The following is a 14,890-nucleotide window of genomic DNA, read 5'->3' as shown; positions in this document are numbered from 1 at the left end:
AGATATTTGACAAAATGTAAATAGGGTGGAAGAGTCTAACTGAAAGAAGCGGTGTCCCGGGTTAATTTATACTACCCAGACATGTATGTATGTATGTATGTATGTATGTATAAGTAACCACAAAGGAAGAGAGCTGGTCTCTGGTGATACTAAACATAACTATGCTACACAGTCTTGAGATCTATGTTATTAGACTTCACAGAGAAAGCAGAAAACCTTTACACTTCCCCTATGACACTGATCAGCAGGGATGTACTACACTGGTTTTAACTGAGCAATTTCAGCTTTCAAGCATTTTTTCAGAAGCACAACTTGTCTTTGGAAATCTGCCAGTTTCCAATGGGGGCAATGGCTTAGGGTCAGCTCCGACTTAGAAAGCCACTGAAAAGCAGCAAGCTGAAGCTCCAAACAGTGGTAACCCTGGAGCTCATTGGCTACACTCTTACAAATAATTGGAAGGGGTTGGGAGTGAAACAAGGGACAAGTGTATATATATATAAATCAGAAATAAATCTATCCTGCACAACACAAGCAAAGGTCTAAACATCCAGTAAAATGTTCTATATTCCAGTAGTCCAAAAGTATTACCCCTATAATGAGTCATATAAATGCTTCCCACACCAGTCATTAAATCAAGGTCTATGACATATTTTTTTTAAGGAGGTACATGTCACCCAATACATTACACCAGTGGTCATCAACCCTATCCTCAGTGCCACTAACAGGCCAGGTTTGCAGGATAACTGAAATACATCACGTGATATAATTTGCTGCTCAGTGATTGCAGTAATACATTAAACCTCGCCTGTTAGTGGGCCCTGAGGACTGGGTTGATGACCACTGCATTACACCTTAGGCTTTGTCAGAACAGGAAGTGAGAGAAAATCTCTCCAGTGGGGCCAGGACACGATGGAGGTTCTACGCCTTCCCCACTCTATGAAAAAAAAAACAAAAAAAACACACAACATCAAAGAGGAGGCTGTGCTATCTTTTTCATCTATTGAAGTGCCACAGGGGTGCTCCTTATACAAACTTATGACTTCGGTCTCTGCAGTCAGAGCTCTAACTGGCTCTTGCAACTTTAATCACCCCCACAAATCATGTAAGATGCAGATATTCAAAAAAGGGGTCCACTGCCCCCACCTGTAACTGGCCATTGCAGCAAGCAGCATTGGAAGGCAACATATGATAGAAAAAAGGCCAAGGATAAATCCAAGGAAAGAATCCAAGCTTACTAACTGACCAGCCCACGGACAACCGAATCAACCTCTCTAACAATATGTGCTAAAAACAGGAGTCGTAAGTAAGCTCTGATTTTTTTCCTTGGATTTATCTTTGGCCTTGTTTATATCATATGTTTCCTTCCAAAGCTGCAATGGCCAGTTATAGCCGGGACAGTGGACCCCTTTTTTGTATTACTGTTATATTGGTCAGGCAACGCACTGACACCTTTGCAGCCATTGTGCTATGTGCTGGGTGTTCAGTGGGCCCCTGTACCTTTAAGAAAGGGTGGGCTCCCTTCAGTTCATCTGCCCTCCACCTATCCATCAGAATGCATGTACTACCACTGTGGAGTCACTCATCAGTTAGTGATAGGACTACAGATACCAGGGTGCCTTGGCGGGGCTTTGTAGCTTACGCATGTATTTGCAAATGTGTACAGACTAAACCCCCGTTTTTAAACGCATACTATTAGACAGGTTAATTTGGTTGTCCGCTGGCTGGTCGGTAAGTAAGCTTGGATTTTTTCCTCGGATTTATCCTTGGCCTTGTTTCTATCATGGTGCAGATATTACACCACGTGGTAAAACCACAGCTGTGCTGCAGCTCATGGCGAGTCTATTTATTTATTTATTTATTTATGAGAGGTTCGCTAAATGTAAAGTTCATGTTAATTTATGTAGTAGCGATATTAAGAATAGATACATTTGTTAAGGTTTCAGGAACATATAAAAACACATTAAAATAAAGCTGGTAAAGTAGGCAGCAAAATTTTCCAATACACAGCTGACTTCTCGCCCAGCAGTACAAATAAAGAAATCTGCTAACTGTCACATTATATCAGGTCTGTCAAGAACATCACTGTATCTACACTGAAACCACTGCCAAAGTGCAGCCATCCTGTCCAGCCAACAAATCCCTTTGTTAATTATGTTAAAAGAAAGGAAGAGAAATGTATTGGGGATATCATATGTAAACTGGCCCTTTAACCAACACACAGGCATCATATTTATTATAGAGCTGGGTACAGCTTGTGCCACCAGAAAGTGTGATCCCAAGTTATGTAACCTTTTAGTGTACTTTACTAATGAAATGGTGCATGCAGTTACAATGCCCTGCCTAGTAGGAACACACAAAGTGATGAATTATAGAGAGCAAAATTTAGACTGAAGTGGCTTTATGCAGTAAATGGATTTTAAAGTGTTTGGGGAGATAAAGAATTATCGTGAATGTAGAGTGACAGTTCTATCAATCATTTAAGAAACACAAGAGTATGAGAGTTACATTCCAGGTCATGTGCTGCAACATCGCACAGTGTGCGGCTAACTGTCAGGTCAGGCTCCACTGAGCAGCACACTGCTGGAGCAATGTGCTGTTAGCAGACACTGCCAGATATACACTGAAGAACCGATGTGCTGCTGTGTCCTGGGGAAATGCAACAGAGGAGAACAAGTGATAAAAGACACGAGGGGGGGGGGGGGAGAGAGAGAGAGAGCGAGAGCGAGCGAGCGAGAGAGAGAGACAGAGAGAGACAGAGAGAGACAGAGAGAGACAGAGAGAGACAGAGAGAGACAGACAGACAGACATAAACACAAAGGGGGACACACAACCCCAAACAGGAGAAGAAGGGTAAGGAAAGCCAACCACAAAAGGGAGAGGGGAGACAGAGTCAAACAAAACACAAAGAAAGAGGGGGAGAGAGCCATATAACCACAAAAAGGTAGAGGAAGGGAGAGGACACAAAACCACAAAAAGGTAGAGGAAGGGAGAGGACACAAAACCACAAAAAGGTAGAGAAAGAGAGAAAGCCACACAAAAAAATCAAAAAGAGAGGGAGAGAGAGCTATACCAACAATGGGAGAGGGGGAGAGATACACTAAAAAACAGAGGAGAGAGCTACACAAAAAACAAAAAGAAAGGTGGAGAGAGAGATATTCAAAACAGGAGGGTTAGCTAGATGGAGCAACAACAAGATATAATTAGAGTCATACAGTATATATACTATATATACACACTAGGGGTGCAACGGATCAAAACACTCACGGTTCGGATCGTTCCTCGGATCAGGAGTCACGGTTTGTATCATTTCCGGATCAACAAAAAAAAAAATCTCCCCCGCTGTAATATCCACATTTCCCCCACTGTAATATCCACAATCTCCCCCACTGTAATAATATATTAGCAGGGTATGGCAGAGTATTGCAGGGTATTGACGGGTATATTGACAGAGTATTGGCAGGGTATGGCAGAGTATTGGCAGGGTATGGCAGAGTATTGGCAGGGTGTGGAAGAGTATTGCAGAGTATTGGCAGGGTATGGAAGAGTATTGGCAGGGCATTGCAGAGTATTGGCACTTCTGCCATCCGAACTCTCCCCTCCAATGTACAGATCAGTACACAGAGGGGAGAGAGGAACTGGCGTCATGATATGACGCCGGTTTGTTACAAGTGATCGCTCCGTCATTTGATGGAGCGATCACGTGGTAAACGGCCACCGGGTGTACCAAGATGGCCGCCGCTCCGGAGCTAGGCCGAAGCCACAGATCGCTCCGCGGATCACGGGTGTTCCGATCCGCGGAGGTTGATCCGTACGGATCACGGATCGATGGACGATCCGTTGCACCCCTAATATATACACACACACACACACAAAATGGGGCCACAAAGGCACAAAGTTTGCCCACAGATATAACATAGTATATAGGAAGGCAGCTTGTAGTTGTCAGTTCCACAGACATAAGCACTTGGCCAAGCTTTCATGTCTATAGAGAAAGGTGGGGAGAAAGAGGAGAGTGCCGCTATCTATTATGCTTGAAGGACAGTTCCCCTCAATAGCTGCTGTATGCAGCCACTACAGCTAAGGATTTTGTTATGCTACAAAATAATACATTTTTGCTGTTAAAGCTTTAATAATAATAGACACAAAATACCGTGCAAAATGTTAAAGTGTATGAAAACCTTAACACTGTGGCTGGGTCCAGACATATGCGAATTGGATGTGGGTTTCTCCGCACCCAATTCGCATGGGAGGAGAATGTGATTGACTTTTTAATGGAGCCGGTTCTCATTCAGAAAGGGTCCTGTGCGTCTTTGGTTCCAATTCAGGTGCGAATTCAGGCAAAAATTCAGACTTGATTCGCACCAGAACCGGTGAAAAGGGACGCAATAAAAAAAAAAACCTTTAAATCCTTCTATAAATTGCAATTCAGTCCTGTGTTCTCAGCAGTGTTATCAGGACTATAGTACACATCCCCCCGTGTATAAGGGAAAGAAAGAAGGAGCGAGATGATTTGTAGTCGCAACACTTCCTGTCCTAGGGTGACAATGCTGCTCCTCTACTGATACAGTATGGCAAATGATCGTTGTCACCCTAGGACAGGAAGAGTGTTATTGGCAAGATCACAAAAAAAACAAAACAAAAAAAAAAAAAAAACAGGAAAAAAAACAAATGCAGCCACCACATCCAAGGACTGGTAAGCTGCCAGGTATTTCAACTGTGCTCTTGAGTTTACATATACTTTAACCCAATTAAACAAAGGGAGAGGGATAAACCAATGTTCAGACATCAATGGAAGGTTGTAGAACATATCAGTGTTTCCACCAACTTCGCAGAGCCTTATGCAGGCGGGGAATGAAGAAATAGCAGTGCAAAGGGCAGGTTGGGACCAGCAGGTACCATCCTCGGCTGTGCAAACACAGACAGCCCACAGCATAACTTTTACCTGTGAAGTGCTTCGTCACGGAAACCTACACACGCCTGCATGGAAATGTACAGTAAAACAGCACAGTTACCAGAAGGAATCAGAGAGATTTCAGATTTATGACACGGGGTGAAATAATTATTTGTCCTCCCTTGCTGAGGAGACTGAGAATATAAACCTGGGAGCCTGGCTCCTCTTCTGTGTGCTCATCTAAAACTTTGCCAACTGACAACCAGCTATAAATCGCATTACCTTTACCTTATGACAGGTGGTAATTTAACAATGCTGGCAACATACAATTAAATTCAATTGCTTCTGCATTTCCCAATCACACAGCACTGCAAAGAGACACGCTCTCATTTTGTGAATAATTATTTGCACTGTTGTGCACCATCAGCATTCCTAACAAATTGTCCGAAATTCAAGCTGTGGGTGGTCCTGCCGGCATCCCTCAGATCTGAAGATCGAGGGAGATGGGTGGAAAATTTTCAGCCACACAACAGTCACATCCAATCAGCTGCAGTCACTGTTTAGGTATTCTGACAGCTGCGGGGGGCTGGCTCTCAAAATACAATGTCTGGCAGAAGATTTGTCCATCTGTGCTGTTTAGTACTGTTGTGGAATTGAATGACTTCTCTTGTTTGGGCCAGCTTTAAACTAGGTATACATGTATCAAGATTCGGCTGGTTCAGCAGGAACTGGCCAGATTTTGGTCTGTGTGTAGCCCTGCTGGAAAACCAGCATTCAAACCAGCTGCTGCCATCAATGGTTGCAGTGCTGATCTGTGTATTCCATGGGGGGAGGATTCTCCACTGTCAAAATACAATAGCGCAGCTGGGGAGATCCCTGCATCTACTTTGCTTGCATGGATGAAAAAAAATCTGGAAAAAAGAACAAAAAAAAAAAAACAAATTGTGTTTACCCAGCTCTGGAGATAAAGTTACTGTAGGAGTTTCACGGGTTAACTAATGAAACTAGGCAGTAATCTGGGGTGGAGGTTTTGGCAAGTTGTTGTGTCTGACAACCAGCACAAATTTGAAATTGCCCACTCAAAGCAAGGATTGGAAAAGTTTGCCTAAGAAAAAAAAAGGTATGGGGCACTGAGATGGAGACAATGGTAGGAGTTTTTTTTTAAACCTCTAAACGGAAGGGAATGGATTGAACCCTCCTCAGGTTCCCATTGCAGAGATTTTCTTTCATTTCCTGTCTCTGAGACACAACAGAAAGTAAGGAAAGATCCCCTTCTTGGCTGCCATCAGAACAGGTGCCCTCAATGGAGAATGTCCCACCCGATTGCTGTAAAATTTTTGTTTTTTCACCATCTTCTGAGAAATAAAGAATCTGAATCTCCTTCCCAGTGAAAACACTGACAGCCTACAAACCTGGCAGAGGGTTTAACCATTCCCTGTCTTTCCATATGCAAATGGCTCATTCATGCCAGTCTGAGTGGTATCCATTGTGTAGTGTCAATGTGGTGCATTGTTACAATGCAACTCTGTTTACTTTTTACTTTACTAAAATGTCACAAAATTACATTTTGTTCATCTCTATGGCCCACAGCGGAGAAGCAATGCAGTTAGATGCACTAATATAAGGTGCGAAAAAAATGCAGCATCTATGCAAAGCAGCGTAACCCACCTCAAATGCTGTGTTATGCCGCGTACACACGATCGGGATTTTGGTCGGAAAAAGATATGACCGCTTTTCCGTCGGAATTCCGCTCAAGCTTGCCTTGCATACACACGGTCACACAAAAGTTCACTGAACATTCGACCGCCAAGAATGCCGTGACGTGCAACACTACGACGAGCCGAGAAAATTAAGTTCAATGCTTCCGAGCATGCGTAGGAATTTTGAGCGTCGGAATTGCTACAGACGATCGCATTTTCGGATAGGAACTTTTTCTGACCGAAAAATTGAGAACATGTTCGCAATCTTTTGCTGGCTGAAATTCGTCCAGCAAAAGTCCGATGGAGCATACACACGGTCGCATTTTCTGACCAAAAGCTCTCATCGGTCTTTTGCTGGCCGAATTTCCGATCGGCATTTTGTTGTGAATGAGGCAGATATGTCCTAATGTGCGGGGTGGCTCTGCTGTGTGCAGTGTATGGCCCTCTGTAATTGCAGTGATACAATATAGCATAGAGTTCTACTGTCCACGGGGGAAAGCATCCAAAAGGCAAGCAAAGTTCATGATCTCCTGGAGACTAGTGTACGTCTATATAGAAGCATGTCATTTCTAAGGCCAGCTACAACTCTACCTTCTTTGCCTCGCTAAGTAAAAATACAATTCACAGCAAAGGTTTCTTGGCACACCAAAAACACGTGTGGGTAAAAGCCCAATACTGGGACCTCAATAGACACTCCACCAGATTACATGTAAAATGATTTGCCCATTTACACTACTCAGAGCGTTCACACATGGTTCAGTGACCTGAAACAGGCCTAATTAATAAGTCGATGCAAGGAGAAGGATCATGTACACACTGTGGTTACCATAGCAACCAATCACATGTCCGTACACTGTCAGCTCCCTTACAGTTGAACTCCAGGATTATTTTTTTTGCAAACACAAGTTAAATAAATGAATCCAATGTTAAGACTATCATAGGTCCAAATAGTTACTGGTTACTGCAAAAATCACAGCTGCTCTGATGCTGAATATTACACACAGCGCTATGTTTCCAGCACGGTGAGCTGCAGCTGTGACAGTGAAGGGTTCTGTTGTTCATCCTCCCTTTCCTCTCCCATTGCCTATTCACAATCTTTTGCAAGGTACTCTGTGAATAGACAAGGGGAGATCTGGTTATTCATATGCCCCTCCTCTCCCTTTGACTATTCACATAACACCTTGCATCTTGTGGAAATAATACAAGGCTTTTTGTGAACAGACAAGCGGAGAAGAAATAAATGCAATGTTGGGATCCCTTCATGTTCACAGCCGCTGCTTTTCATCTGCACAATGCTGGAAGTGTAGTGCTGCATCAAGGATCCAGGATCAGAGCATCTGTGATTTTTGCAGTAACCAGCAGCCATTTGGACTTAGGATAGTCTTTAAAATAGTTTATATAACATCTGATGTTTACAAAAAAAAAAAAAAAAAATAGTTTCTCTCAAGCTTACCTAGTTTGATTGGTTAATACATATTTTTCCACATCCTCATTGGTCTTTGCACTGCCATACTGAACGTGCAAAACTTTTCTGAGAATCACTTGGGTGATGCCATTCCTAATCTGCTTTTATTAGCCGTCTGGTTAGTACACTGACCAATAGGGTTCAAAAAGGTTTAAGTCAACAGTCTGGAGTAAGAATAAGTATTCATGCCCATTAGATGTCCATATTTGTATAACTGCTCTAAGTAAGGGACACAATGTACTGAAGCAAGAGGGTAAACATGACAGCCAGGAAACTAGCATTTGCAGAATAAGAAGTGCCATAGCATTAGTAGTCCTGACAGCGTCTAGGTTTCTCTATGAAAAGGTTTCCATTAGGAACTGCAGCAGCAGAATGTCATTCACGCTGTGATGAATATCATAAATGGAACACGTAGGCTTCATTAAGATGTCCTCCAGTGAGTGGATTTCTCTGATCATTACAAATGGATCTACATTTGAGGCTACTTGTGAGAAGCATGTACAACATAAAAGGAAAGTGTTATTTATTATGTCCGGAAGAAAAAAAAACATCAATGCTTTTCAAGGCCACATTCACCTTTTTCTGTTTTAGGTCCAGATATTTTCCATTCAAATGAATGAAAACCCAAGAAAGGATGTGCTGACATGCACTTTTAACATTCATTGCAAATAGGGCTGAAACAACTAATCGATTAATCGACAACTAATCAATTATAAAATTAATCGATTACTATTTTCATAATCGATTAATCGGCCAGCCGATTAGTTAGTCTGCATACAGAATGCATTATTTGTTTACATATCAGGAAATACAGTGCAGTACACATACATCTCAGTACATCATCCATACAGGACAGTAAGTGCCTGGGAACTTGTGAATGTGTGAGGAGCAATGCCTCATGGGACATGTAGTCCTGGGCAGGAAGTGAGTGGTTCTAAAGGCAGAAGTTTTCTTTACCTTGCTATTGGGGCGCTCTATACTGTACTTAACAGCAAAAAAGCAGTGGAGAAACAGATCAAAAGCAAACTGCATAGGTGTGTACCGAGCCTTATGCTGGCCACACGGATCAATTTTCAGATGAGAATATTCATATGAAAAATCTTTGTACATTCACTGAATGAAAGAATGTTGTTTGAAATTTTCACTTGCTTTTAACATTCTGTTTTAAAAATAATGTAATTTCTGAACGAAAACCACATACACTGTCTGAAAATTCCTTTGACCAAGAAGTTTTCTATTATTTCTAAATTTTCCTGTCACTATGGTTGAAAACGAATGTCAATTTGACCCCACTAACGATTCGGAAATCGAACGAACGTTCTTAAAATGACATTTTTTTTTGAAGGAAGACATTCTTTTTGTATGGCCAGCATATAATATATTACAGTTCAGTTTGAAAATCTTCAAAACAATCTAACTTTTTAATTTTCTTTAAATAAAAAAAGATCGAGTCTGATGATATTTACCAGATTCAACCTCTAATAGTATATACAGTATATCTCTCTCCTCTAATAGTATATACAGTATATCTCTTCTGTCTATTAGACCCCTTTCACACCAAGGCGTTTTAGCGCTAAAAATAACGCTATTAAAATGCTCATAAAACGCTCCCCATGCATCTCAATGGACCCTTTCACACTGAGGCGTTGCACTGGCGGGGTGTTGAGAAAAGTCCTGCAAGCAGCATCTTTGGAGCAGCTTTTGGGCGTTGAAAAAAGCGCTTCAAAAACGCCCCTCTCCATTGAAATGAATTGAAAACGCTGTAAAAACGCCTGAATAGCGCCTATAATCCGCCCTGAGCTGTAGAAAATTCACATGATCTCACAAAAAGGTAAACATGCAAGCAGAAAAGAGAGCATCTACAACAACAGGACTGAACTTGTGGGAAGGTCAGAATGATTAAACAGACCATCAAAGTGCCAAAAAACAAAAATTAAAGTGCCAAAAAAAATAATTAATCCCAGAAAAATGAAGATTTGAAGTAAAACAAGACAACGCTTGTTACTTTACAAGACACTGCTTGTTTTACATGATATCACAAAGGATAAACATGCAAGCAGAAAGATAGCATCAATACACATGCTTCAATAACGATTGAAAAACGCTGTTAAAAGGCCTGCAGCGCTGCGTTAATTTTAACACTAACGCCCCTAAAACGCTGTAAAAACACGGTAATAACGCCAAGGCATTTTAGTTCGTTTTTGAAGCGCCTTGGTGTGAAAGGGGTCTTATTCTCAGATTTTGCTCTCTAACCATAAAGTTGGTTATTTATATTTATCACTGCATAGAGATATTTAAGAATAAATTGCCTTTTTTTTAAACTTTACATATTAACTAAATTATACACCACAGTTTTAAGGTTATTAACCGATTAATCGAAACAATAATCGGCCAACTAATCGATTATGAAAATAATCGTTAGTTGCAGCCCTAATTGCAAAGTACTTTACATTGTATGTCAACATGCATAAAAACGTGCCTCAAAACATGTGTTTGAAATGTGCTTTTAGAAGTGTGAATGGGCCCTTACAGATATTTTTCAGCAACCAGGAGATTTCCATTGCTGCTCCTCAAACCTGTACTGCCTGTCAGTAAAGATGCTTGAGCTGGCAGCATCACTAATGCGTTTTGGGCAATAGACATACTTTGAATGCTTACTGGCTTATGAAAGCAGCAAGATAATTAGGGCGCAATGATGTATGTGTATTCAGGCGCGTGTGCTTGGGTAAAGTGAGGGCAATTAGTATTCGGGAGGTATGGGTTAAGACATCAAGTTGTCTGTAGTGTGACAGATGAAGTTAAGAAAACCACAGAGCTCTACAATGATTTTCTTCAGCTACCCACAAAACTAGGCGATCGTTGCCAGATCGGGCCACAATGTCATGCCTATGGGAAGTGCCAGTCACTCCTGGCCATCGCTTCTCGAGAAGGGGGGGCGGGGAAGATTGTGATAGTTCATGCTGTAATGATTATTTTACCCCAAGGTAACCTAGAGCAGGTCTGTCTCCACAACAAACATTCAGACCTGCGCAATCTGAGCGAGTATGTTTATGGATAATCAGATTGTTATAGTGGTCAGAATGTTACTGTACACCCAACTGCCTTCTAATGTCATATACACGTTGTATAATGTCAAATCATTTGTAGGCTGGCCGTAGGCATGAAACGGCATTGGGAAGATAGATTGAATGCTGAAAGATTTTTCTGCAGAGCAATCTAGCCTTTCCATTCTACTTTGGCCAAACATGGCATGTTTATGAACTTATGAGTTTTGGTAAAACATTAATCATCTGGGAAGATTACATTTTGGACATTCCTCCTCCCCCCCAAAAAATTGGTCAGGTAAGGGGTGTCTGCTGAGGTTGCATTGTGGACACACATATTACTTATTTCCAGTCCAATTGTTAAGGTCTATTTGGAGTAATCATAATCTTCTGTCCACAGTACACTTCTCAAAAGGTAAAAATCTTCCCGAACTGCAGACTGAAATGACAACGTTGACTCCCACAGAGCACATACATTAGCAAGTCAACGAGACCCTGAGCTGTCAGGTACAGTATTAGAGTCTGCACAGCATGTGCATTCCTATACTGCAACTTCAATTAGTTTACCAAGCCTATATTTATTTTTAGCTTACAATGGAAAATAGAGCAATAAAAATGCTAAATATGTACACAACAAAAGGCCCAATTGATACTATTCACATTGTGCTGTGAGCAAACAGGCCAGCTATTCAGATAGAGCTGCCAATGCACTGACTTAAAAACAGCAACAGAGAAAACGACAGCAAAGTCAGAGCGGTTGGCCATGGCAACCAGATTTGCCTTTAAAATGCAACATGGAACTAGAGTGGTTGCTATGGGAAACAGCCTGCTTTTGTGGCAATATTATACAGTGCTCAAGGAACAGGGTTTACAAATACATTCAATATTCTCTCACTTACCTGCTAGACTGGCTGACAAAATCTCCTCCATCCAACAGCCTGACCTTACAAAAGAGAACCCCGTTGACAAAGGGGACGGCTGTCAGCTCTTCCAGGGTAAAGATGGTCTGGAACTTAAACTTCTTTTTCTTGGTCAAGAAAGCCATGAGTGATCCCACAAGGCAGGAATTTCTCCAAGTGTTTTGGGATAAGAGAAAGCAGATGGGATTTTAGGAATTGCAGAGGAGGAGGAGGGTACGAGGGAATTTTCTCTCTTGTTTCAAAGAAAACTCAGCCTTCAAAATTCAAGTGTTTTATCGGCCATCAACTATGTACCTGCGATTGGGGTGTCCGGCCCTCCTTTGGGAATGGATGCCCCAAGAATTTACCAAAGAGAGGAATAGTCTTTGGAGCATCTCCAGGGGTAGGAGGAGAGAACCCGCAAGCTCCAAACCAGCAGAGGACGGGTCCCTGGCTTTCTCTTCTCGGCTGTCACTTTCTTGGAGGAATAGTGATTGCTTCCTAGTGATTCCTGAAGGCAGAGGGTACAAAGTCTGTATGTAGATTTCTTACCTCCAAGCAGGAGCAATAGGACTTGTGATCTTTTCAGGCTGGGAAAGCTCTCTGCTTCTTCCTCCTCAGGCTGTGGAGGTTTAGCCAGTGAGTAGCAGGAATCTGAACTCAGCACTGGGCTGCTAAAGACTCCTCCTCTACCGGCTCTATGGGAGGTGGAGGGGGAGGAGAGGAGCGAGTCTTCTCTCTGTATCCAGCACTCTTCTCATAGGCACATCATCGCCCTGATCATCACCAGCACTGCAACAAAACAAACACATCACTGTCTGAGAAAGAGCAAGAGAAAGAAAAACAATTTGCTGGAAGAGAAAGCATTAGCCCTATCCTGACAGTGATCTGATGTTATGTACTGTACAGAGCCGAGTCCAGCTCCAGCCAGAATCAACACCAAGCTTTGTGTCTGCAAAACCTGAATTATGTTTAGAATGGACCTCATAATGGTGACTGTTTGACTTTTCTTTAGGACTGACACAGGCAAATTAATGTCTATGGGTGGCTGTGCTTTCAATTCACAAAATTAAAATAGAAATAAAATTGTAGCCAGGATCAGGTGGTCTTCATCTTCCCTGAGGGGGCATATGAAGCGCCTTCTTTTTCCAAATTTTCTTCCTTCGTTGTCCTCCTTTTACATGAGCTGCTTGGTGGAGATGATGAGTGGCTATGCTGACATACAATGCGCAGACATGTTCTGTGGCCACCACGAGGAAGCCAGTCCTCAATCAGTGACATGCAGCTGCTGCTGCCAAGAGACTGCAGGAGATCAGCAGCACTGAGCTGCTACACAGGTATAACCAAGTGATAAGGGTACTTTATAAAACATGAAAATATGGCAATTGTGTATAAACCGCATTTAGCATTTTATTTGGGATATTTTTTGTGTTTTGATCTCGGTGCTGCTGTTGGTTTGTATTTAATTACATAATGTTTTAAGTTCTGAGCACTTCGTGTACATTACATTTTTTTTTACTCATAATCCTATAATAACACACATAGGTTGGACTTGATGAACTTGTGTCTTTTTTTTCAACCTTGCCTACTATGTAACTTTATGGTCTTATGGTTTACTCACTTAGACCCCTTTCACACTGGGGCGCTTTGCAGGCACTATAACGCTAAAAATAGCGCCTGCAAAGTGCCCTGAAAGAGCCGCTGCTGTGTCTCCAGTGTGAAAGCCCCGAGGGCTTTCACACTGGAGTGGTGCGCTGGCAGGACAGTAAAAAAATCCTGCTAGCAGCATCTTTGGAGTGGTGAAGGAGCGGTGTATACACCGCTACTGCCCATTAAAATCAATAGGGCAGCTCGGCTATACCGCCGGCAAAGCGCTGCTGCAGTAGCTCTTTTCGGTGGTTTTAACCCTTTCTCAGCCGCTAGCGGGGGGGCTAAACCCCTCCCGCTAGTGGCCGAATACCGCCGCTAAAACGACGCTAAAAATAGCACCGTTTTACCGCCGTTGCCGCCCCCACCCCAGTGTGAAAGGGGCCTTAAGGCACACTGGACGTTTTTACAGCTGCTGTTTTTGGCTTCAGGCCTTTTTTTTCTTCAGCCAGCAAACTCCCCAGTATGGTATGCTATGTGTCCATGCACACAGTGGGGTTTATTTAATAAAGGCAAATCCACTTTGCACTACAAGTGCACTCACTGTAAATCTGAGGGGGGCATGCAAGGAAAATATAAAACAGCCTTTTTGTTGGTACATGATAGATATCAGCAGAGCTTCCCCTCATTTCAGATCTTCCCCTCAGATCTACAGTAAATGCACTTCCAAGTGCACATGCAGTCCATTTGTAGTGCAAAGTAGATTTGCCTTTAGTAAATCAACCCCATTGGCTTTTATCAGCATTTTTTGGCGGGGGCATTTTCTGGCTGGAAAAAACTCCAATGCTCTAACTCTGAAAAACGCTAAATAAAAAACGCTGAAAAACGTAGCTATTTGGCGTTTATGCGCGTTTTTGAGTCATAAGCTTTTGTGGGGGGTATAGTTTCGCTAATGCAAAAATGCTGCAAAATTTGCATTTTTAACGCAGCATTCTACAGCTAAAGCTACTGGAGTTTTTATAACGTTGAGTGTGTACGAGGCATAACTTACACAATTCTAGTTAGTTTATCTTCTTTTATTACCTCCTAAGACCAAATATGTAGGAGCCATTTTAATACTTTTAGGTTTATTGTCTATATGGCTCCTGGGATTTGTCTAGCCCTGTATTAGGAGAACAACGCTCACCATTATCAGAAAAACCAGGAAATATCAATTGTAATATTAGGATTCTGTTACAGGGGAGATTCTTCCATCAGTCCCCTGCATGACCAGAAATCATCCCTATAAAATCAGGTGGCTGAGC

General features: G+C 42.2%; 1 protein-coding gene across 2 annotated transcripts in view; it reads right to left on the bottom strand.

Moving 5' to 3' along the window:
- Positions 1–14,890, bottom strand: part of EEIG1 (estrogen-induced osteoclastogenesis regulator 1) — a 131,171-nt gene that overhangs the window by 72,112 nt on the left and 44,169 nt on the right. For both annotated transcript variants that reach the window (XM_073600411.1, XM_073600412.1), the window contains one exon: positions 12,000–12,791. In XM_073600411.1, the coding sequence (XP_073456512.1) occupies positions 12,000–12,145 (146 nt within the window). In that variant the 5' untranslated portion in view covers positions 12,146–12,791. The remainder of the gene's footprint in view (positions 1–11,999; positions 12,792–14,890) is intronic.

The sequence above is a fragment of the Aquarana catesbeiana genome, linkage group LG09 (assembly GCF_042186555.1).
Source record: "Aquarana catesbeiana isolate 2022-GZ linkage group LG09, ASM4218655v1, whole genome shotgun sequence".
Classification (NCBI taxonomy): domain Eukaryota; kingdom Metazoa; phylum Chordata; class Amphibia; order Anura; family Ranidae; genus Aquarana; species Aquarana catesbeiana.
Note: the sequence above shows the minus strand (reverse complement) of the source record. Positions and strands in the feature narration are given on the sequence as shown.